We start from the raw sequence: 22,680 nt of genomic DNA, 5'->3' as shown, positions 1-22,680 counted from the left end.
AATGACTCCTATGTGGTATCTTCTTGACTGAATTTGAGAGGTTGCCTATGCGAAAAAAATGTATACACGAATGCAACCTCAGTTCTCCGCAGGGGTCATCGCTTGGATTGCTTCGCGTTCCGCTATCCCCACCCTCAAAAAGTGGCGTAAACACCGCCCAATGCGGTAAGCCCAGCCACTAGCACGCACGGCCTTCTTCTGTCCACATTTTCCTTTGAGATAGTAGCACCAATCGTTGTGACGTTGTCGTCCCCTCTACGCATTCATCTCAATGGTTCATCGCAAATCTTATATCATTCATGCACTTTGACACTTTCTGGCGCAGTCTTGCACTCGGCTCGCACGCAAGTTGCCGAGCATGGCTTGCTTCGCGGAGTACAGCAACGTCATCGCTGGGACAAAGCTGGAACACCAAGGTTCTAGTCTCGCGCAGGCCAGCAGGCATATATTTCTCGTCGTCAAGGTGGTCGTCGCAAGGGTTGCAGAAGCGAGATGGTGAGGAAGAGACACGTACCACCCAGCAACATGACCCGTCAATGGGCGATGGGAGAGCCCTGGATACAAGTACGAAGCATGATGCAGATGTTGTACACGAAGTGACACCAGAGGCGAAATCACGGCATGAAGCTGCAATTCATTCACTGAGCGCTGCGATCGATGACGACAAAAGCTTCCCGACCACGATGCCATGGATGCATTACGTCAAACTCTTGCCTACACCCTCTGATAAGAGAGCAGCGGCTCTTGCATTGTTGGAGCTCTTACGGCCTCATATCATACTAACGAGATCAATCTACAAGCGCACATTGCCAGAACAAAAGGTACCACGGAATCGCCTAAGGCGCCGACTCCGGCTCTTGTGCAAGCATAAAGATCATATCGTTGAATATGAGAAGCAGATCAAAGCAAGCGGTGAGACTCCTGGCACATACCCTGAGGAGAAGGATACGACTCCCCGAAAACCTTTCACAGAATCAGTTGAGAGATCGCTTGCCAATGATGAGTACATGGTAAAAGGTTGGTTCATGCGCGTCGCTCCAAGGCTGCCGCCCGATGAGCAAACGAGGCTCTTTCGTGAAACGACCGCAATACTGTTGGCGAAGGCACGTGAATACGGGCATAGGGGCTCAACAAAGAGTCTCCAGAGACGCTCGATTTCAGCACTTCTGCACGACATCGACCAATCGTACCGACAGCTTCGAATACTTGGGCATGCATCTATCGATACTGCGACCTTGAGGCGGCCCCGAAACCCTTTCACGGGAGTTTCTCACCCTACCCTAAAAAACGAGATCGAAGAGATGGAGCGTTGGCGCGCAGCTCACAGTTCGCATTACGATGAAACACTAGAGCACTTGCAGCCAGCCACAAAGCTTGACGGGATGTCAAAACACATCCTTGAAAAGCAAGCCAGAGTTACCAGCCTTAAGCTAATCTTTGCAGACGACTATCTGCAGAGACTCCGCGCAAGAGGTACGCCTACATCATCAATCAAGGCAGAGCCAGATGCGATAGGTCGGCTGGCGGGTGGTTACAGTAAAGGGTCCACTTCTGCTCGTGGAGTCCCGAAACCCGTGACGGTGCCGTACCAAGTGCAACACCATATTCTGGGTGACACCCACGAACGGTTCAAACGAGCCATTTTCGCATTTGGCCAACGTCATTTTCCCGAAGCAATGCAAGAGAAGAACTTAAATGACCCTGAAGGGTTATCGATCAAGGACTTTGAATGCCTCCTGGAGGAAGACGAATTTTGGCGCGACCTGTATAAGATCATCCAGAGGAGGCTTGAATCACTTCGCTTCATCCGAAATGCGTATGCACACGAGTTCACGGAGATGAATCTGGACCGCCTCGAGGAGTTGCTAGCTGATGCCAAGAGCATTGCTCGGCTACTTGAAGATAGTTCCCTTGTCAATCTGATGCAAAAGTACAGGGACATGCTAGCAGCATATAGCAAGAGATATGTAAACATGTGCGCTGGCCCTAGGCGGTTGCTCTCCCGGAGATTTGCGGCTGCATACAGCGAGCGTAAGATGGCGCAAAGTCGATTAAACGCTTCCTGTATAGCAACCCATACGAAAGAGTATCATGCAGAGAAATTACGCTTTCAACGCAAATGCGAGGAAGCAAAGGCTTCTGCCAGAGCCGCGTACCTTCGATTCGAGCTGACATTGGCCAGCGAGCTGAAAGCTTTTGCGCTTGGTTCGTCAATTCGATATCGCTTAGGGTTAGGAACCGCATCTTGGGCTGCTAATCTAGTGAAAACGCTTTATGAAGAATATGCAACCACACACAACCTGCAAGATGAATCCTCAACGAAGGACCTCCATCGAGACTCAGCCATTGCGAAGCGGCAGGACATAGAAGGACAAGGCCAAGACGCGATCGTCAGCCCGGCCAGACCAGCAAAGGTGAATACACAGACACCATCCAAGAAACCTGCAAGGACTCTTGGCCACCGCCATCGTTGGCTTGGAATTACGCGGTGAGAGGAAGGGGACTAGGTGCCGACCCAATAACGACATTTCGCGTCGTCGCGAATCCAAACACTCAATGCAATCCAGTTAGAAGAGCAGATTGTCTACTCTGTTACCAGAAAGTCCGAGCGACGTCGATGACTCAACCCATACATTATAAAATTGATTTTGGCTGGCGGCGGGGGAAATAGATGCCGCTTTTGAATCTCTGGATCTTGGCGGTTCATAGGCCACCGAGTCCTCCACTACCACCGACTAAACGCCACTGTACAAGTCCTCTAAGTACCATCATACCATCATGCACGACAGCCCACCGCACCTTGCTCAGACACTTGCTCACGACAGCTGCGAGCCCATTCGTCCCCCTCCTCCCCATACCGCCAGCGAAAACGCCTTCACTGCCAGCTTCCAGCAGCTTCTCAGGCTGAGCTACGAGAATAGCGCCAAGCAACGTCTTCATTTCCGCAGCGGGATCCCAGATGATCTCATCTTCGTCGTCTAGGTGCTGAAGATGCTGCGGCAATTGGTCTCCAAAAGGCGGCAGTGGAGTTGGCCGAGCATACCATACACCCCATACCACCAACGTGCCGAGATACACAGCCCAAGGGTGGTGCCAGAGTCTCCCTCCACTGATGTCTGAACAGCTCAGGTCGCCATCGAGAACTTCCACGCCTTCGCTGACGAGAGCGGCGGCGTGCCAGACCGCTTTCCCGGCTTCTTCTGTATTCTCCGCTACCCATTTCTTGACTACGCGTTGAGAGCGTACGTAGTCATGACGCGCGACTGGGCGGCCAAGGATATGCCGTGAGCCAGCGTAAATTTGGAGGTCCAGGAAGGGTGTGTGGAGTAGGACGTGCGCGGAGTGATATAGCGCTAGTGTAGCAGTGCGGCAGACGTGGAACTCTTTAGCGAGGAAGGGCGCGGATGATGGAAGCGACGCAAGGTATGCGACGCAGAAGCTAGCGTAATCTGCGTGCCAGGCTGTATATGAGGCTGCGAGACGAGCTTGCCAATTGCCGATTGGGTTTGACTCAATGACGCCCAGCGATGTCTGATCGCGTCGTTGCATATCCCATGCTACAGACATTAAGCCGTGTAGAAGTAAAGACCGAGACAAGGCGTTTAAACTCCTGGGAATAGTCGCAGCATCGGGATGGAGATACATCTTCAGGCACGACAGAAACAATGGGGTCGTTGGCTGCTTCTGTCGCAACTGATGCCATGTCTCGGCTGAATCAGCCTCCCAGATGGCTTGATCGCATGGCATGTTGGAACGGAGTTCGAAAGCGGACATGCAGAGTGACTGGCAGAAAAGCACTGCATGTTGCGTATCCCACATGAAGCATAGGAACGCTAGCCTGCGCACTTTGAGCTAGATGCCGTGAGGGTTCAGTCGACGAATACATACCTCTTCTTCTGCTCTGCTTCGCACCATGTCCGCCAGTCGTCTTCAAGATCATCCGTGGCTTCTTCCGGTGTTGGTGGCCGGATACTTTGGCAATCGCTCCGCCGGATGAGGTTGATGAGTAAGCCGTGAAAAAGATGCGACATGTCGTGTTGCTTTTGTCCAGCTCTGCTTTTACCGAAACACTCGACCAATAGAATAGTTTGAAGAACCCAGAGGTCTGGCTTCGCCGAAAAACCAGCATTGGCAAAGATCTGCGGCCGCAGTACGTCATGGATGCATACCTGATTCGAGTCAGTTGGAGCTTGAATACCATATTGCGTGTTCACTTACTGCGAGCTGGTGTGCGTCTTTCTCCCCGTATGTTGCGCCTAACAGCAAGACTGATACAAGGAGAAGTGTGTCGACCTCTGATGGGTCAAAAGTAGACATGTGGATCAACGGATACGTGGTGTTGAAACGCGTGAAGAACAGGTCGCAGTATGTTTGCAAGCACGATAACGAGAGCAGCGGATGGTCTCGCATGACTATACTGCCATCTGGTACAGTAGGTTGTACAATGTCGATGAGGTCAAGTAGCTGCTGACGAGCTAGCTCATCAATGATCGGTAGGCTTCGCGGTGGTTGCAGCAAAGACAGTGGTCGCTCAACATCCAGGGAAGCATTATTGTCTGTCGCTGATCCGGAGGGCTCGTGATTTGACGTCGAACCAGCTGTTTTATTGGCCTCATCAACTGGCGGCGTGATCAATGGTGCAGGAGGTGAGTGGTGATGCTGGTGATGAAGAGGCTCATTTGGCTGGGACGGAAGTGAGCCAAACTGGCCGACCGTCGATAGCGAACTTCCCACGTCCACATGTTCCAATTGAAAATCCAAACCCTGAATCGATTGAGATACCGTGCTGTTTTCGAAGGGCAGTGCAGGGAATGGGTCTTCTATGATAGATTGTTGACTCTGATCGTTGCTCGTCCAGTTCATATCAAACAGCCAATTGTAATTACTCATGGTTGTGAAGGGCGCATTGAAAGAGCTTGCTGTATCTGGGTTGAATATCTCGTCAAATGGCGCATTGTCGAAAATCGCAGAAGCAAATGGTTCGGCTGATGACTGCGCGTTGTTGGCGGACCAAAAGCGCTGATGTGTAGGCGAATAGGAACTAGACGAAGGGATGCTATTCGGATTGAGGTTTGTTGAGGGGTAGTTGATTCCTATGCCAGAGTCGCTGTCATCCAGTGAATGAGACAAGGAAGGACCATTCGATGTTGGTGGTGATATGGGAAGGCCCTGGTGTGTTGCGAATCCGGCGAAGTCTGGCATTGATTGCAGTAGGTCCTCGGTTTGCGAAAGCGATAATGGCCCAGTCTTCTGAGCGTCGTTGGATAGATTGGGCTTCTTCGTGACTATTTTGCCTTCGGCGTCTTTCCACATCCGCTTTCGGGTATTCAGCACTCCACAGCCCTCAGCGCCGGCTTCTTCGTCTTTTTGGCGGTGGCGACTGATGTGCCTCTCTGCGCAATTAGATTAGTGACTGCGATCAATACTGTAGCAATGGCATGATGCTACACATGGGATGTGAGACCCAATAAGCAGGTGTCTAGATGCAGTACATAATGGTGCGCTCTTTCATCTTGTAGCAAGAAAGGAGCGCCGCATCTTGATGAAATGCAGTTCCGTGTGCCTCAGCCAAGAGGAGCTCATGGACGGAAAAAGCCATGCATTATTCAAGCCAAGAAAAGAGCGCATCATTCTTACCAAGAAGATCTCTCCGCTTAAAGTGAGCCCTGCATCGATCACAAGTGTATTCCCCCGTCGAGTGGTTCAGCAAATGCCTTTGCAAATGCTCGGCTCTAGTGAAGGACCGCCCACACCCGTCATTCGTGCAGACAAACTTCTTCCCTTCATTCTTGCTCAAGTTCTTTCTCTTGCGCCCGCGGGTCCCTGAGCTCGCACTGTCGACAGTAGTGGATGCCATAGCGCAGAAACTGAGAGATTGTCTCGATGATCTGATCAAAGGATGGGGGCACTGGAGATGAAATGGGGTGAAGAGAGGCTCAAGACTCCGCTTCACGGAATGCTATACGATATCGCGTCGGATAGAGACCATGCTTATCGGGGTCGAGAAGTCCGACTATCGCGGCCGAGTGTGGAGTTGAGTTGTGCCGCTAGTGGGCGGGGTTAGGCGTGGTGGCGTAGCCTTGGGAACGCATTTCCAAGAGTGGGGGTGAGGTTTCCCATCGCCATCAACATCCATCATCAAGCGCGTTCTTTCCATCTCGATTTTCGTGTGTTGGCCTTGCAAACGGAACAGGTACGTGGACTCCGGTCGACAATGCTGCTGATTGTCAGGCTCGTCAGCGGCAAGTCGCGTAGAATTTGCGTTTATCCCCGCCGCGCTTGGTTCGCATGGGGATAGAGCAGGGTGGCCTCATGTGGAGCTGTCATATTGGAGGACACGGAAGTTGTAGGAACCAGTTCAGGCAAGCCGCATTGATGCAAGGGGGTAGGATTGGTGTTGGTAGTTGCTCTATCGTGACCCGACGCGACTTCCTTGACACACTGCCGCGCGCCCATTAGTCATGCCACCGCTGAGGTCATCGCTACCGGCTTCGCTTTCCGATAAGCTGCGCGATAGGCATGTCTCGACCGACGGCCACTGTGGCGAAGGCCACAGGAAGAGAATGAGTGCATTTGCCAAGGTAAACACTGGTAAGCGCGACAGCAACGCTCTATTAACAAATGTCCTCAGCGAGCAAAGACTAGAACCCGTTCATGGGACGCGTCGCGGATCATGCGCGCCATGTACAACGAGCTGGAGAAGCGTGTAACCAATACGTGTTTTATACCGGATGATGGGTGCAATCTCTCATGCCCATAATTATGCTACAGCAACCAGAAAATCACTCTCTCCCTCTTTCTTTACCGTTCTCGCTCGGTCAACAAGATCATCCCCAACCGCCAACCTCAACCTCTCACACGTTGCCGGGCTATCCAAATTCCACCCCTGGTTATCTCTCTTCCCATTCATCTTCCTTGCCGCCAACACCGCTTCCCTCAGCGCGAAGAATACCGTTGATCCCAGGAAGAGCGGTGGCTCACCGATACCCTTGGAACTTTGGACACTCCTCAAATGGTTCCACGACAGCGGGTTGCCGTCGTTATCGTGGCGAAGCATACTGGCATTGAAGACCTGTGGGATATCACTGAAGCCAGGGATCTTGTATGTACCAGGACCCCGAGTGAAGAGCTGGCCGTTTCGAGTCCAGAGCGTTTCTTCCATGGTGAAGAGACCTTGGCCTTGGATGAATGCGCCTTCAATTTGTCCATAGTCTATCGCTGGGTTGATAGAGTTGCCGACGTCCTACAGCTTCATTAGTATTTCAAAATGGATGCACATGGAGTAGCGCTTACCATCATGATGTCGGACCGTAGCACGGTGTGGTCGCCAGTAAGTAGGTCAAGTTCGACTTCGGAGCAACACGCTCCTTGGGTCCAGTAGTAATACATAGGCTTGACAGTCTCGAGATTTGTATCGCCCCATGTATACCCAACCTTTGGCATCTTCCAAAAGCCATTCGCAGCGAGATTGACGCGATCGACATAAGCGGCATGCGCGAGCGCCTTCAGTGGCGCATCTTTTCCTAGCTTCTCACGATATGGTCTCAAGCGTTCGTTGATCTGATCGCACGCATTCTTGACAGCCATGCCGTTCAAGTCGGATCCGGACGACGCAGCAGTAGGGGACGCGTTCGCGATCTGGTAGGTCTGACTATCCTGGGTATAGATAGCATCGAGCGGAGTGCCAAGCTCTTGCGCTGCTATCTGACACATCTTGGTGTAAAGACCTTGACCCATCTCTGTTCCTCCGTGATGCAAGAGTACGCTGCCATCATGATAGATCTTGATGTAAGCGCCAGCTTGGTTGAGATGTAGAGCCGTCGCAAAGCTAAGACCAAACTTTGAAGGAACAAGGCAGATGCCGCGCTTTCTCCATCGGTTCTTCGAGTTGAAGACTTTGATAGCAGCTTTCCGATTCTCGTAGTCGGCAGACTTGCTCAACTGGTGCAAAAGCATCGGAACGTGCCAATCCTCGTCGATCTTTTGGAAAAATGGTGTGTGTTCTCCAGGCTTGTACAGGTTATTCAATCGTAGTTCGTCGATATCCATGCCCAGACCTTCTGCAATGTTGTACATGACGGTTTCGGAAAAGTACATGCCTTGTGGCGCTCCAAAGCCTCGGTATGCAGTGTTGCTGTGGATGTTAGTCCTGCACACGTGACCACGCAGGAACACATTTGGACACTCGTATGAGTTGTCAAAGTGCGTCAGACATCGATCCATGACTGCCCCGCTCATGTCTTGAGAGAACCCAGCGTTGTTGTAGACATCAGCCTCAAGAGCGATGAGCTTGCCCTCTTTCGAAACACCGACCTTCCAACGAGCCTGGAAAGGATGCCTCTGGCCACTGAGCAGCATGTCTTCATCGCGGTTCAACATGATACGCACTGGCCGCTTTTCCTTCCTAGCAGCTATCGCTGTGTATACGGCGAACGGCACGCTGCGAGACTCCTTGCCACCAAAACCGCCTCCCATCCGCTTGACGCGCGCATTGACACGGTTGCTTGGCACGCCCAATACTGAGCTAACGAACTCTTGAGTTTCCATGGTGTTCTGGGTCGACGACCAGACCTCCATGGCTCCGTCTTCCACGGAAGGTATGGACAGCGCTGCATTTGTCTCGAGGTAGAAGTGCTCCTGTCCACCCAGCCGGCTTACGCCTTCAAGTATCTTGTCGCATTGTGCGAAGGCGTCGACCATCTTGTCATCGATCGCAAGGCCTTTTCTAAGATTCTTCCCATGCGGAAAGTAGCTTTCGGCCGCGATAGCTTCGTCGATAGTAAGAATGGGGGGTAGTTCTTCGTATTCAACCTTCACGGCCCGCGCGGCCGCTTGGGCTTCTAAAGCTGACTCTGCATAGATCATGCCAATGACCTGACCATGGTAAAGCACTTTGTCTTCTGCAAAGAATGGTTCATCTTTCTTGATCGAGCCCCAGATGTTGACGTCCGAAGGTATGCTATGTCGATCAACATAGCCAGCGACACCAGGAAGGTCCAGCGCTGGCGCCCAGTCAACGCTCACAATCTTAGCGTAGGCCTTTGTCGACATGACGAGTCCACCGAAAAGCTCACGATCTAGTCGTGGCATATCGTCGATATACTCCGCCTCGCCAGTGCACTGTTTCAAAGCAGATAGATGTGCCACCTGCTTACCCACTACGCGCTGCTCATAGGGATTGTAATCATTTCGAGCACCACTAGAGATCTCGCGGTGGATTCCATCAACCACCTGCTCGTCAACGTTCCCGAGACCAAATTCAGCAGCAGACTCGTGCCAGAACCGGAAGAAAAGTGACAGGGTAAGCGTTTTCCGATAGTCTGCCATGCCGCCTGGGACGCCATATGGAAGATTGTAGTCCTGTAACAACGCCGTGAGAGCAGCATCAAGGGTTTCCGAATGAAACCAAGGCTTTCCCAGGATGGCACTCTGGGTTTTGGGCGACTCTTTCGTCATAGGCGCCATCCCGCCGTACACGATCGAAGCATCCTCCACTAGACCGTCGGGATCTAGACGCACTCGAAACGCAGCCGTGACGATTGCGATGTCGTCGTCTTTGCGCTTGGCTTGCTTGTAAGCCTTGAAGACCTCTCGCGATTCATTCGTGGGCAAAGGTATCCGAATTCGATGTAGCGTTGCGTCAGGCGGGAGTGATGTGGTTCTATAAGCGATGAAGAAACTTGACATCGGAAGATCGACGTGACCTTCTTTCTTGTTCACAGCTTCCAGTGTCGCACCCGCCGCAAGTAGCACGGGGTTGGCGTCTGAGATGGGCGATGCTGTTGCAATGTTGCCAGCTAACGATGCAACGTTGCGAATCTGACGACCCGCAAAGTATCGCAATTGTTTGCGAAGAGCCTCCAGCACCATCGCACGCTTCCCGAGCATTGTGTAAACCCTTTTACAAATCTCCTCAAGTTCAGTGAGCGGCGTGTTCGCTGCAATGACGAGTTCTTTGGCTGTCTCGAGCTCAGCATGCTTCAGCATCCGCGTTTGCTTCAGCTCTGGTATATCTGAGATGTAGACGGAAACAGCAAAGTCAGAGTTCTTGAAGCGAACTTCCACTTGAACTTCACTGGCACCGCCAATGAGCTTGGCTGAGGGGTATGCGTCTTTCAAATCCACAAGTTGCTCGAGCTTCGTAGGACGGAACCAGATTTTCTTGTCATTACCGTAACATAGCGGCCGCGGCTCGTACTTCCATAACGCAGGAGGAAATATGAGCTCGGTGTCTGGAATGTACTCTGAGAACTCGATCTTTGGGACACCTTTCTTTGAAGTGGCCGCCGGTGCCTCAATAGTGGATGTGACAGTCTTGGATTCGGCAGCTGCACCATGCTCTTTGCTTTTCAGTGGTCTTGCGTAGTCTGCGCCGCTAATCGCCGGATCTGCTTGCGGGTGTTTCTTTGCATCCCGAACGACCGTGGTGTGCTCGTCTTCTGATGCTGATGTAGGCTCCGTTGGAAGTGACGAGGTATCTGACTTGGTATCTGTCGAGCTGCTGTCAGACGGATTGTCTCTACAGCAGCCACCTGGTCGCCCGCAGGAGATCTTGGAAGGGCCTGTACAGCCATTCCGAGTCAGACCAATGACATCTTCCTCGAACTTCTCCGCGTCGGCAGTCGTTGTCTCGTCGTCCTCTGCCAACTGACCCTTCAAGTCCTCGGTAACGAATGTCTTGGCGGCTTGTAGAATCGGCTTGTAGCCTGTACAGCGACACAGGTTGCCGTCCAGGTGACCTTCCATCTCGATCTCGCGAGCGCTGAGATGGAACTTCTTCGTCTCCGGATCGTAGGCATTGCGCACCACTGCGTACAGACTCATCACGATACCAGGCGTACCTATGGACATAGTCAGTACATATGACGGGATCAAAGTCCGGGTCGACCTACAGAAGCCACATTGGCTGCCGTGCAACTTCGCGATCCTCTCTTGCAGTGGATGCGGTCTGCCAACACTGCCAATACCTTCCACGGTGATGACATGTTTGCCGTCGATACCAACCAGAGGGAATAGGCATGCATTCACCGATAGATGCTTGATTCTCTTCTTCTCAGACTGCCAATCTGCAACCTGCAGAACAACAGTGCATGCACCGCATCCACCCTCGCCACATCCCAGCTTCGTACCTTTGAGGTTCGGCTGAGCGCGGATGTAGTCCAACAGAGTCCAATGCGGGTTAGGGTTGATGATGATCGTTCTCCTTCCGTTGATCCACGTTGTTATTTCTGGTGTTCTGAATGTTGTCTCGATGAGAGGTGTCAGGGCTTCGGTAGCGGAAAGGCCCCGCGGCGGATCTGCACTGCTTTTCGGCGGAATCGGCAAAGACATGACGGGTGTCAGACTTAAGCAGACAGGTAATGAGACCGAGACAACTGAGAACGCGATGTTCTCTTCATAACATCTTCACCTGACGTCCGTTTCCGCAGTATTCACACCCTTCTCACGTAATGCGGTCGCTGATTGGCCTGTTGGCGCGAGACGACTGTTCCGATGATAGACGATTTCGCCTTTCCGATGGCCGGGCCCACAGTACCCCACTCTTGGACCACAGCGCAACAGTATCGTACAGATGGCTGTTTCTTCGTACTCCGCAAACACCAGCCTCATCATACGCCTTGCTGCATCTGCCCCTCCCCCATTTCTGTATCTGAAAACACCACTCCCTAACATGGGATCTGCGGCGATGGCGACCACCGTTTTTGGCCCTAGCGCCAGGTACATAGGAGACCCTGAGCAGCAGCCATGCAGCTGTTACAAATCTTTTGTGGCAGCAACGACTTCATTCTCTCCCCTTTGCAGTTCCCGGTGCAAGTGCGAAATCAACAGATATGCCGAAAGCAGATAGCCCGACAGGCTTCAAGCCACTCAAAGAGACTGCGCTTTTCTCGCCGTTCAAACTCGGACCTCTGGATCTTGAGCACAGAATCGTGCAGGCGCCATTGACACGCATGCGAGCAACCAAAGAGGATGATGGACTGTTCGTACCGAAAGAGCTACACGTTGAGTATTACAGCCAACGCGCAAGCAAGGGTGGATTGCAATTGACAGAGGCCACTGACATTGCCAAATACGTGGGTAGTGCGCGACCAGTCGAAGCAAACATGCTGACTTGTTCTAGGCCAGCGGATACCCAGGTGTACCGGGTGTATTCTCGGACTCCCAAATCGCCGGCTGGAAGAAGGTCACGGATGCTGTCCACGCAAAAGGCGGGTACATCTTCTGCCAGTTGTGGCATACTGGACGTGCTAGTCCACCGTCCTTCCGGGCCGGAGCGCCAACCGTCAGCTCGAGCGACGTGCCCATGGAGGGTAGTTGGCTTGACGGTGTTGCGTGCGCCGATCATCCACCTAAGCCACTGGCCGTTGAAGAAATTCAAGGTTTGACAAAGACCTGGGCAGAAGCCGCGAAGAAGGCGGTTGAGGCCGGTTTCGACGGTATCGAGATCCACGGCGCGAATGGATACTTGCTCGATCAGTTCCTACACGACAATGTCAACAAGAGAACGGACCAGTATGGCGGGTCAATCGAAGGTCGCAGTCGCTTTCCGCTCGAAGTCATCCAAGCCTGTTCCAAAGCCATCGGAGCTGATAGAGTTGGCATCCGTCTCAGCCCATACAACTATTTCCAGAACACCAAGGATAGCAACCCCAACGATCACTGGGAGTACCTGTGCGAGAAGATCGCGTCGCTGCCGGAGGATGAGCGGCCGGCATACGTCCACATGTGAGTTAGACCACACAAAACCTCAAATAAATGCTGACGATAGCCAGGGTTGAACCGCGCTTCGATGAAGTTCTCGACGAGCAAGCCAAGATGGACGCTCTGGCCGCTTACACCACACAAGGAGGCAAAGGTGTGGAAGCGGAGGCGACGGTCAAGGTCAAGGGCAACACGCTCGTCAACTTCCGAAACATCCTAAAGAAGGGTGGTGTGAAGTTCATTGCGGCTGGTGGATTCAACAGAGACAATGCCGCGCCAAAGGTCGAGTCTGGACATGCTGATCTCATCATATTCGGTCGATGGTTCATAGCGAACCCGGATCTGCCCAAGCGCCTCGCTGAGGGCCTGGAGCTAAATCAGTACGATCGCGACACCTTCTACGGCGCTGATCCGCCGCAAAAGGGGTACACAGACTATCCTTTCTATGTGCAACCGGTGGCTGCCTGAGGACGGGTTTAGGCTCGATGCATCAGTGGCGCTGGCAAAACAGCTGTGTTCTTTTTAGTACAATAAGCTGCAGAAAATACGACTGCATCCATTAATGAGTCTCGTATATACTGTTGAGTGTTGATGTCATGGTCAAGTATGGCCCAAGATACGCGTTGCAGCGAACGCGAAACTGACGCGTCGGTGGTGGAGTGGCAGGGAATAAGGGCCAAAAACGGTTTTTAGCGACAACACGAGCGAGCTTCACCGCCAGGAACCACCTTCGTGCAATCCATCCCGCTCTCCATATGTAGGCGCACACTACAGAAGTCTCATCAAGCACCATGGCCAAAATTACAAATTGCGGCCGGCCGAACACAGGGACACCCAAAAGAGGTCAAGTCAGCCAGTCCGAATCCTCCCAGCTTTCGAAGGACGCATCTGCAAACGGGACTCAAGGTCGTATCAGTGCACTACCAGACGAGATTCTACTGAGGATCTTGAATACCTGCCCAATGTTGATAGCCCAAGAAGTAACTTCACAGTGATGGGTCAACTTAGACGGCCGATTCTCGACTACGCATCGATAGCACTGACCTGCCGATCTCTCAACCGTGCCGCCACAACCATGATGTACAGAGATTACAACCACTGCTACGATCACAACCCATCAACGAGATTTATCAGCAGTCTAATCACCAATCCGGCATTAGGTTCATTGGTCAAAGAGATGAAAGAGGTCGGACATGAAGGATACAACGTCACAAGGTCCAGTTATCTCATGAAACCTCGCGCTCGCAGCTTTCAAAGCATACAGATGATCTACTCCAAGATTGAGACTCTCGATATACCCGAAGGAGAAGAATATACTGCACTTGTCCGCAAAGGCGAAGACGCATTCAGTGCGTTGGAATCAGCCTTGATCCTGTACCTCACATCCAACATCGAGGTTGTCGCCTTGAACGACTGTCCAGAAGCAGGTGTTGAACAACGGTCACAGGAGATTATTTTGCCGGAGACCAGTCATGATCAACGACAACCACAGGCGGCATTACTACCTATTATATGCGCTGGCCGAGGAATATCTTATGGTCGTGTTCACCAATTCACACGGCTGAGAAGACTGAGCATTCAAATGAAAGGATTATGCATCAATTTCCTATCCCACATCCTTCAGCTTGACTCTCCACTAGAGGTGATTCTGTCACGTCACTACTACCATAGTTCCAGCATCAACGACCCACCATGTACCTGGGAATGTCCTCCCAAGACATCCAAAGTGCAAAAGATACGGCTGGACTACTTTGAGTGTCACCTTGAATTGTTGGAAAATATGCTTGGCTCATGCCAGGCACTGACGTCACTCGCTTGCGATGGAATACACGAAGCACCTCTCGTTCCCAGATGGCTGGCCATCTGGCGGCTATGAACTACAGGGTATCACTCAACCCGCTTTCTTCGATACACGCAACGACGAGTGTCTACTCGACCACAGAGCTTTTGTGTTAAAGGATCGCTACGATGAGTAAACGCAAGTATACCAAATGAGAGGCCTGTAGGTGGTGTTAGATCGATAGTATAAAGACCTCGTGCTAGAGAAGGAGACCTTTCTGTTGTTGCTTTGGAGATGATACTGAGTAAAAGCAGCTGCGGTGTCTTTGAATTGTAGAATTATAGACTTCTCGGCTAGGTACCATTGGATCGGCGAACAATTTGATGCTACGTCACAAGAGCCTGTCATTCTTCATCCACACTCAGCCTGCGCTGATGAATACAATTTCTCGAACTCTTCAACAATCTCCTCCGCAAGAAAGATATCCTCACCATTTGTGAAACCAATAACCAAAAAACGCCACAACCGGCGCGCGAGAACCAATGCTGGGGAGTACGCCTCTTTCAGGAACCTCTCGTCTACAACACTTTCAAAAACACGCTTAGCCTCCAATAACTCCGCATCCTCCGGTTCGGCCAGCGCATCGCCCTCCCCGCCTTCTTTGCCAATATCGCCACTACATAGAAAGAACGGAGCGTGCGTACTCATGAAAGCTGGCGCGAAAAGCGCGAAATCCCAGCCCACGATTCCGGTAATCCGTATTTTTGACTCGGAAGTGACAGAGGCGAGGAGATTGCGTGGATGGAAGTCGCCATGGTAGAAGTGAAACGGTGAAGAATCCGGAATCAGGCCGGACTCATGTAGTCCTTCAATCATCCCAACCATCCTACCCCAAAGATCGTTGCAAGCAGGTAGTTTCGCAACACTCGCATACGCACGCTGGCGAGCGCACAGATCGAGCAAGAAGTCTTTTGTGCTTTGCGGCTCTGAAAGTGCCACGTTTACACATACCTGGTGGGGGGTGTTTCTGAAACGGGGAATGGGTATTGGCTCTGTGCTGACGAAATCATGCTTGAGATCGTAGGTCGTGTTGCGGATGCCGATGAGACCAGGGCACTTGTTCCTTATCTTCCTTACATCTAGCAAAATGGGGGAGATGGCTCGCACGGCACTGAGTCGCTGGGCTTGGTTCAACGTTGGCCAGAGGACGTCCAGGCGTTGGCCAGGCAGCCGCTTTTGGAGCATGTACGATCGACCTAGCGCGTTATGTGCTGTCGCATCCAATGTAACAATCTTGGGGATTGGATGTTTGAGCTTCTGGCCCGTATACGCTAAAATGACAGTTTGATGGTGCATGTATTGATCGGGATTGTGTGGTATTCGTAGAACAAGACGCTTTGGCTTGCTTTGACGTGTCGGCCGACCTGTAAGACATGGCTGAAGTACTTCGCGAATTCTCCGAGTAGTGTACCATGGCGCTTTAGGTGGGATCTTACAAATCGTGACGCTTATGAAGCGATTGTTTTCTCCGTCTTGCATGCGCTCGATCTTGACGTCTCGCGCGCAGTAATCAGGAAATAGATCGAGGATGAGCTGCGAAGCTTTGTGCTGAAAGGTTTCGAAAGGTTCAACTCGGTGTCCGTGTTCGACTCTTGGTGTTATCGAAACATCGTTCCGCGAGTCTTCTTCAATGTCTTCATCACCGCTAATGACGAATACCGCATGAGCTCCAATCTGTTCACCTACGGCATGCTTGTTGGTCAGGGGTTCGCAAGGCGTCATTATGTCCACTTGATGGAGGCGTGTCGATAGTCAATACGGCCAATTTCGACTCGCGCACTGCTAATAGTGACGGGAAGAAACGGTGTTCTGAGATTTCGAGTGAGCTACATCAAGCATGCATTGTCAATGAAGTAAGTATTGGTTTCTTTGTCTGGGTTTACATGGTGTGAAACCTGAACTCTTTGTTTGTCGCACACGCAAGGACTATGCAGTCATTCAGACACACTGAAGAAGGTGGTGTTGCCGATATCTCGTAGCCACGATCGTTGCCTCAACCATCTGAAGACATGGGACACATATTCTCACAACGCTGCCCGCCGCACGTCGTTCATATAGAGCCCAGCATACTCGTTTTTGCGAAGACTAAAAACGCCACCCGCTCGAATTTGGGACTGTGGAAAATTTGGATCGAGATATTTGTATACCCAAAGTCTTAAGCGGCATCGTGGTTTCTCCGGAATCTTCTGCCACCGAGAGTTCGGGCTATGACGACTGTCAAGGCGCTAGGCATCATCTACGCTTCAGCCTATGTCTCGCGAAATCTCAACACCAACAATCTTCACATTTCAGGAGTTGAGATTCAATATAGCGATTGTTCTTCATCGTCAACTTATCGGCCGCCCGTGAACTTTGTTGATATCTTCAAATCGGTACTCAAAATGCAGCGCCACGCTTCTCATACCCCCCAGACGCAGCACCACCTTGAAGTGCCATACGTAATCGCCTCATGGGGCAGTCGTGGCGCTGCGCAATTAACGCCTTAGATGATTTCGTGAAGCTGAACAGGACTTGTTACTGACCAGCTGTGAATGACTTTTGCATGGCCACTCGAATCGCAGGCGCGACTTCAGCGCAATCTTGGGCTTGCTTACTGGTAAGTAAAATAAACCGTATCCAAGATCCTTACTTTCTGTACGAAGCAACTGACTTCTAACTTCTACATACATTAATTGCCTAGCTAATCTGGTATGTCTCTGGAAAAGCTAACGGTGTCTATAAGGACAAGTGCGCTTAAAGCCCTCAATGAGGTGTCGTATGGCTCCGAACATGGTTTCGGCGAACGAATACTACCCCTGCAGATGAAGTCTCGCACCTCCGGATTCTCCATCAAGCTGCCAATTATCTGTCGATACGAAGACATCAGACCGACGCTCTCACTCGACAAAGTAACAAAACGTGTGTGGGATACCCTTTGCGGTCATGTCGAAGAGGAGCGCATCATCAAGATCAAGCTCGATGACGGCACTGGAACCTATGACGCAAGGCTCTCTCGACCAGGACGCGAACCGCTTGAACGTAAAAGGGCCGAAGTGGAACTTCAGTGGCAAGAGTACGAAGAAGCGAAGCATGTGCTCAAAAAGGGTCTTGAGTGGATGAAAGAGAAACTTGCATGATGGGAAGGAGGTTCTTCGCACTAATGCTACGGCGATATCTTCTCTCGAGATCTGCTACTACTTCAATTGGTTCCTGATATGCTAACTTGTTATGATGCAACTTCCGGTCACACGATCTTGTGCATGACGACCCCGGCCCTTTCTGAGAGATATAAAACCCGGTAGCATTAGGCCAAGCGCATAAGACAATGGCATAAGGTGGGTTGTATGTTGAAGAAGGCGCGCGTGTTCAGCTTAGCGGTCAACGCAAAGGAGATATCTGAGATGTTGACATAACAACACAACTAGGTCTAGAAGCATAGAAAGATTCGAACCGATTCTAAATCCCGACACGTCAACGGGAGCTAGATTAGCGCTGCGCGAAACGCCTTCCTCCTTGAGCTGTCCACGTGTCGCGGCAGATCGATGATACACGTTACGGGACTGGCCCCAGATTGACGTCTTCACCGCGAGCCTCGTCCGAGAGTTTTGCAGTCTTGTCGCCTCAGACCCATACCCTTATCGGACCGGTGAGGGCGGGTTTAACGGATATGTTGTGCACGCACCACTTGAGGCTCAAAAACGTCGTCAAAGTGGGTCCGATGCCGTCGGCGTAGATCGGCGAAAGAGCAAAACACTAGGATAACGAAACGGCAACCTCATACCGTCTCTTGATGTATTACAAATGCTGGAAAACTTCTAGAAAATGTGTATAGGTATAAGACTGAAGATGAGTAGTTGTAGGTGCTGCATCTCATCAAACAATCCTAACCTCTCTCACAACTGTTCATCACTCCCCCTCCATTCAGTAACATCACCAAAAAATCATGTCTTCCTCACCAGACTTCAAGGGATGGGTCGCCCATGACCCCTCCGCCGCCGATGGCAACATGCAATGGGGTGACTACACCCCCAAGAAGTTCGAGTCTACCGACATCGAGATGGAGATCAGCCACTGCGGTGTTTGCGGCTCTGACATCCACACTCTCCGCTCCGGCTGGGGCCCCTCAGACTACCCTCTCGTCGTCGGTCACGAGATCATCGGAAAGGTCACCCGCGTAGGAGACGATGTCAAAGACCTCAAGGTCGGCGACCGCGTTGGTGTTGGTGCTCAGAGCGACTGCTGCGAGGGCTGCAGGCCTTGCAAGACCAAGCAGGAGAGCAACTGCAACAACTTCGTCATGACATACAACGCGAAGTACAGCACTGGTGACAAGGCCATGGGCGGTTACGCAAAGAATTGGCGTGGACCTGCCGCCTTCGCTATCCCGATTCCTGAGGGTCTTCCTTCAGAGTTCGCTGCTCCCCTCATGTGCGGTGGTGTAACCGTCTACAACCCTCTAGTCTCCTATGGTGCCGGCCCAGGAAAGCGCGTTGGTGTCGTTGGTATCGGTGGTCTCGGTCACTTCGCTCTCCTCTTCGCGAAGGCTCTCGGATGTGACGAGGTTGTCGCCATCTCCCGTTCCTCCAGCAAGAAGGCTGATGCTCTTGAGCTCGGCGCTGACAAGTTCATCGCTACCGGCGAGGACCCCGACTGGATGAACAAGAATGCCGCCGGTCTCGACATCATCATCTCCACCATCTCCGGTGGCTTTCCTCTCGACCAGTACCTCAACCTCCTCGACGTCAACGGTACTTTCGTTCAGCTCGGTGCTCCCGATGACCCATTGCCCTCTTTCTCCCCCATGGGTCTCATCTTTAAGAACTTGAAGATCGCTGGTAGCTTGATCGGTACCAGGCAGCACATCCGCGACATGTTGGAGTTGGCCAAGAAGACCAACCTCAAGGCTTGGGTCCAGGTTAGGCCTATGTCTAAGGCCAACGATGTCATCGTTGACTTTGAGAAGGGCCTTCCCAGGTACCGTTACGTGCTCAAGAATTAGGAGTTTATAATTAGATGAGACGATACCCTTTAGTTGTATTTTGTGTAGTATAGACGAATCAAGCCTTTAGCTTCTCAGTCATGTCATCTTGTAGTGTACACTACGTGTGTCAACCCTGAAAGCACATTGAAGCGACCTTACAGAGACAATCGTGCCACCCCATCCCATGAAAAAATCTAACATAACCACAGCAGATTATAGAATCAAATGACCTAGAAGTCTACATTCCGCGGTAAAGCTTACTCACTTTTGTTCTAAATCTAATGTAGACTGCAGAGTGTTTGTTTCCCTCGTGTGGCGTGCTCCGATGCGCGAGAAGATGGCGGCGGGGTCAGGGATGTCCAACGGCGATCCCACCCGTTTTTGCGTTGTCGCATGCATGGATGATTACACGTAGGCGCTAAATTCGAGGCCTACAAACTAGTGTCTGGCCAATCAGCTCTCAATCAGTCGGTATCTCGAGCATATAACTGCCCTCAACTCTCCAGTCGTTTTTTTTCCTTCCTCACCGTGGGGCCTGTGGCCGCCAGAGCGTCCATTCTTTTCGTCTTTCTTTCCATCTTCTCGCATCGCTCTTTTTCGTTTCTCTTGCCTCCTTGGGAGCCTGGGACGTACCCTCGGAACACAGGAAAGCCGCCGCTACACCCTCGTAGTAGCGTTTAATTTCCGGATCTAGAGCAGGCAACTTTCGAGACGAAGATTTACACGAACATCACCTTTTTATCGATCCGCGCTTGCTTGACCTTCGGGAAAACCCGACCTGTGTTCCGCCAGCGAACCAGCCTTCCCAATACCCGCAAAGCGAGGAAGAGCAGCAACCACCCGAGACAGATGGACTTCCTCCTTTACCCGATTGCGTAGTGTACTCCCCACGGCCACAACACTCTCTTCCAGTTCCACATAATGACTATGAGCCGGCATCGTCAACGCCACTCCAATCTCAGCTACAGCCTTCTACTACCATTCAAAAGCACCAAGCAGACCACACGTGCCAAACATGCAGACAAACATTCCAGCAGCCATCCAGATTGAGGTAAGTCGGGACGAAGCTAGAAGGATCTAGCGCTAACATCCGGTAGGCTGCACTTGCGGACACACGAAATGTACAAATGTGAGCCCTGTGACGCATACTTTCGAGATAGCAAGGATGCCAAAAAGGATTTGGAGCGCCACAAGCAAACTAAAGCACATCGAAGGAAGCTTGGAATACCGCTTGATACACCGCAGTTTGTGTGTCCGGTTCAGTGGTGCGGGAAGAGTATGCCGCGTAAGGACAATCTGAACAGGCACATCAAATCTCAGCACCCAGACCACGCACAATTGAAGTAGTAGTTAGTTAAGACAACAATCAAGACTTGACGATACCCATAATTATTTGGACTTCATATTTTCCGTCTCTAGCGTGATATATCAGAGATGCTATCTCGTGAATCGGTGTTATTGGGATTACTACATGCCGTGTCACATTTATCATCAATATCAACAGAGGTTTAAGTATACATGATCTTAAAGACTACTCACTTGTTAAGCTTCAATACTGTGTATGTATCAAGAAGCCACGCAGCATCTAGCCACCTCTGGCAGCATGGAGGAGCAACAAGTATGTAGTGACGGAATGCCGCCACTCCCACTACATGAGATGTGTAGTAGGTTCCATATGTGGAAGCTGCATATCGACTTATCTAGATGCTCAAAGGCATGTGTTGACGCGTCAGACCCACTCACACCGGTATCACTCACTCAAAAATCATCTTCAGGCTCAGTGCGGCCACGCTTATGCAAGATGAAGTCAAAGACATCCCCTTCAAAAGGATCGGTGGACCATGCCGCAGGCGGTAGGCCTCAAGTGTGCATATCTATCGTTGATTGGTGGCTAACAAACACTGCGCAACCATAAGAGCGACACGTCTCGCACGGAGCTCATCAATTCGCTGCAAGTAAAAATTCAGTTTGATCGAGACCCATATTGCGAATCATGTCTTCTATTTTCTGTTGTTCCAATATTCAGGGATACAGGAACCGCATTCTGTCTCATGAACCCAAGTTCAAAACCTTCATGGCTTGGGCCACCTACCCCAAGGAAAGCGACATCGTCTCATCCGATGCAGCGCCGTCTGCGACCGACATTACATTTGCAGTTCAGTTTGTCAAGCAAACCAACTATGGCCCACTTGACAGCAAACGATACTTTGTCACCGGCTCCGATGGTACATTCGTCGAAGTGACCGAGCAGTGGCTCATTGATGCCAACTTCGAGAAGCTGAACACGTAAGAACTGGGGAAGGAGTATAATGAGAACTTCGTATGGCTAACATCACTGTAGGTTCAAGAACTACAAGTGTACAGCCCACAACAAGTTCTTCGAGGTCAACGTCTACCAGAAGAACCCGCTAAACGCGCACCATTGGCGTGCCAACATTGCTAGACCTGCAACTGAGATTGATCTTTGAACTGTTGCAGCTGTCAGTAAGACAACACCAAAGTGTAACGAGGAGAATGTTGATCATTTACATGTACCGATCAGTAGCTTAGTGCAATATATGAAAGTTCTTGTTCCAGGGATTCAACTCTCTAACAGACCTCGCACTGAAAGCGCTAAGTTCAAAGACTACAAGTCACCCATTCAATTCCCAATCTGGCTTATGCATCCGCGACCAATCAAGATAAGACCTTGCCCAATCCTCCACCCTGTCCAGACGTTCCAAGCAGCCCGTTGCCGGTACTGTGAAACCGTAAACCCCATTTCAGCACTAAGATGCGCCGTAGCGAGAGTGCAGCTTGCACTGCTTTTAATCCAGATAACAATACTCCGTCTTGTGGACCTCGACTACGACCCGGATGTGGATGGTCTCTAGATACTCACACTTCTCTAAAAGGTATACGATGGCCTGGATGAGAGCTTTCGTAGACTTTCGTGCAACGCCACGGAGACCACGTCGCTTTCGCGGACTCCAAGTCACCGAGCGTTGAAGGTAAGGTTGTATCAAAAAAGAGGTAAGAAAGCGGCAATAATCTGCGATATAACGTACGGAATGCGCCTGGCGAGCTAGTATGGAGCGAGGTGAGACTTTGGCGATAACAGTAGACATCTATATGTGCGACCGGGAACTTTTGTGCATCTAGTCGGTACGGCCATATCCTCGACAGCATCAAGATACTT

At 51.3% G+C, this 22,680-nt stretch overlaps 9 protein-coding genes across 9 annotated transcripts; 6 read left to right on the top strand and 3 right to left on the bottom strand.

Annotated features, from left to right (window-relative positions):
* Positions 1–134: 134 nt before the first annotated feature.
* On the top strand, positions 135–2,598 carry BKA58DRAFT_97658 (uncharacterized protein). The gene has a single exon (XM_046176314.1). It carries the CDS (start codon positions 300–302, stop codon positions 2,490–2,492), a length of 2,193 nt encoding a protein of 730 aa, XP_046029388.1. The 5' UTR covers positions 135–299; the 3' UTR covers positions 2,493–2,598.
* A 105-nt stretch (positions 2,599–2,703) lies between these two features.
* On the bottom strand, positions 2,704–5,313 carry BKA58DRAFT_309795 (fungal-specific transcription factor domain-containing protein; the record flags this gene model as incomplete). The annotated part of the gene is made up of 3 exons (XM_046167266.1): positions 2,704–3,838; positions 3,889–4,169; positions 4,219–5,313. 3 exons carry the CDS (start codon positions 5,311–5,313, stop codon positions 2,704–2,706), a joined length of 2,511 nt encoding a protein of 836 aa, XP_046029387.1.
* Positions 5,314–6,608: 1,295 nt separating this feature from the next.
* On the bottom strand, positions 6,609–11,581 carry BKA58DRAFT_97976 (xanthine dehydrogenase/oxidase). The gene is made up of 3 exons (XM_046176317.1): positions 10,893–11,581; positions 7,294–10,841; positions 6,609–7,243 (listed from the first exon to the last, which is right to left on the bottom strand). Exons 1-3 carry the CDS (start codon positions 11,329–11,331, stop codon positions 6,761–6,763), a joined length of 4,470 nt encoding a protein of 1,489 aa, XP_046029386.1. The 5' UTR covers positions 11,332–11,581; the 3' UTR covers positions 6,609–6,760.
* Positions 11,582–13,216, top strand: BKA58DRAFT_97748 (12-oxophytodienoate reductase 1). The gene is made up of 3 exons (XM_046176316.1): positions 11,582–12,074; positions 12,122–12,726; positions 12,774–13,216. Exons 1-3 carry the CDS (start codon positions 11,832–11,834, stop codon positions 13,168–13,170), a joined length of 1,245 nt encoding a protein of 414 aa, XP_046029385.1. The 5' UTR covers positions 11,582–11,831; the 3' UTR covers positions 13,171–13,216.
* Positions 13,217–13,595: 379 nt separating this feature from the next.
* Positions 13,596–14,721, top strand: BKA58DRAFT_97731 (uncharacterized protein). Its single transcript, XM_046176315.1, has one exon. It carries the CDS (start codon positions 13,697–13,699, stop codon positions 14,576–14,578), a length of 882 nt encoding a protein of 293 aa, XP_046029384.1. The 5' UTR covers positions 13,596–13,696; the 3' UTR covers positions 14,579–14,721.
* A 172-nt stretch (positions 14,722–14,893) lies between these two features.
* BKA58DRAFT_466219 (uncharacterized protein) lies at positions 14,894–16,264 on the bottom strand (the record flags this gene model as incomplete). The annotated part of the gene is made up of 1 exon (XM_046175001.1): positions 14,894–16,264. The coding sequence occupies one exon, from the start codon at positions 16,262–16,264 to the stop codon at positions 14,894–14,896; it is 1,371 nt and encodes a 456-aa protein (XP_046029383.1).
* A 968-nt stretch (positions 16,265–17,232) lies between these two features.
* BKA58DRAFT_436255 (uncharacterized protein) lies at positions 17,233–17,658 on the top strand (the record flags this gene model as incomplete). Its single annotated transcript, XM_046173400.1, has 1 exon — positions 17,233–17,658. One exon carries the CDS (start codon positions 17,233–17,235, stop codon positions 17,656–17,658), a length of 426 nt encoding a protein of 141 aa, XP_046029382.1.
* A 608-nt stretch (positions 17,659–18,266) lies between these two features.
* Positions 18,267–19,597, top strand: BKA58DRAFT_377467 (cinnamyl alcohol dehydrogenase). The gene has a single exon (XM_046169620.1). It carries the CDS (start codon positions 18,465–18,467, stop codon positions 19,518–19,520), a length of 1,056 nt encoding a protein of 351 aa, XP_046029381.1. The 5' UTR covers positions 18,267–18,464; the 3' UTR covers positions 19,521–19,597.
* Positions 19,598–21,459: 1,862 nt separating this feature from the next.
* BKA58DRAFT_418054 (uncharacterized protein) lies at positions 21,460–22,038 on the top strand. Its single transcript, XM_046172660.1, has 2 exons — positions 21,460–21,788; positions 21,844–22,038. Exons 1-2 carry the CDS (start codon positions 21,496–21,498, stop codon positions 21,968–21,970), a joined length of 420 nt encoding a protein of 139 aa, XP_046029380.1. The 5' UTR covers positions 21,460–21,495; the 3' UTR covers positions 21,971–22,038.
* The last annotated feature ends 642 nt before the right edge of the window (positions 22,039–22,680 follow it).

The sequence above is a fragment of the Alternaria rosae genome (genome assembly GCF_020736505.1).
Source record: "Alternaria rosae strain MPI-PUGE-AT-0040 chromosome Unknown BKA58scaffold_2, whole genome shotgun sequence".
NCBI classification, from domain to species: domain Eukaryota; kingdom Fungi; phylum Ascomycota; class Dothideomycetes; order Pleosporales; family Pleosporaceae; genus Alternaria; species Alternaria rosae.
The sequence above is the reverse complement of the archived record's forward strand: the minus strand, read 5'-3'. Positions and strand labels throughout refer to the sequence as shown.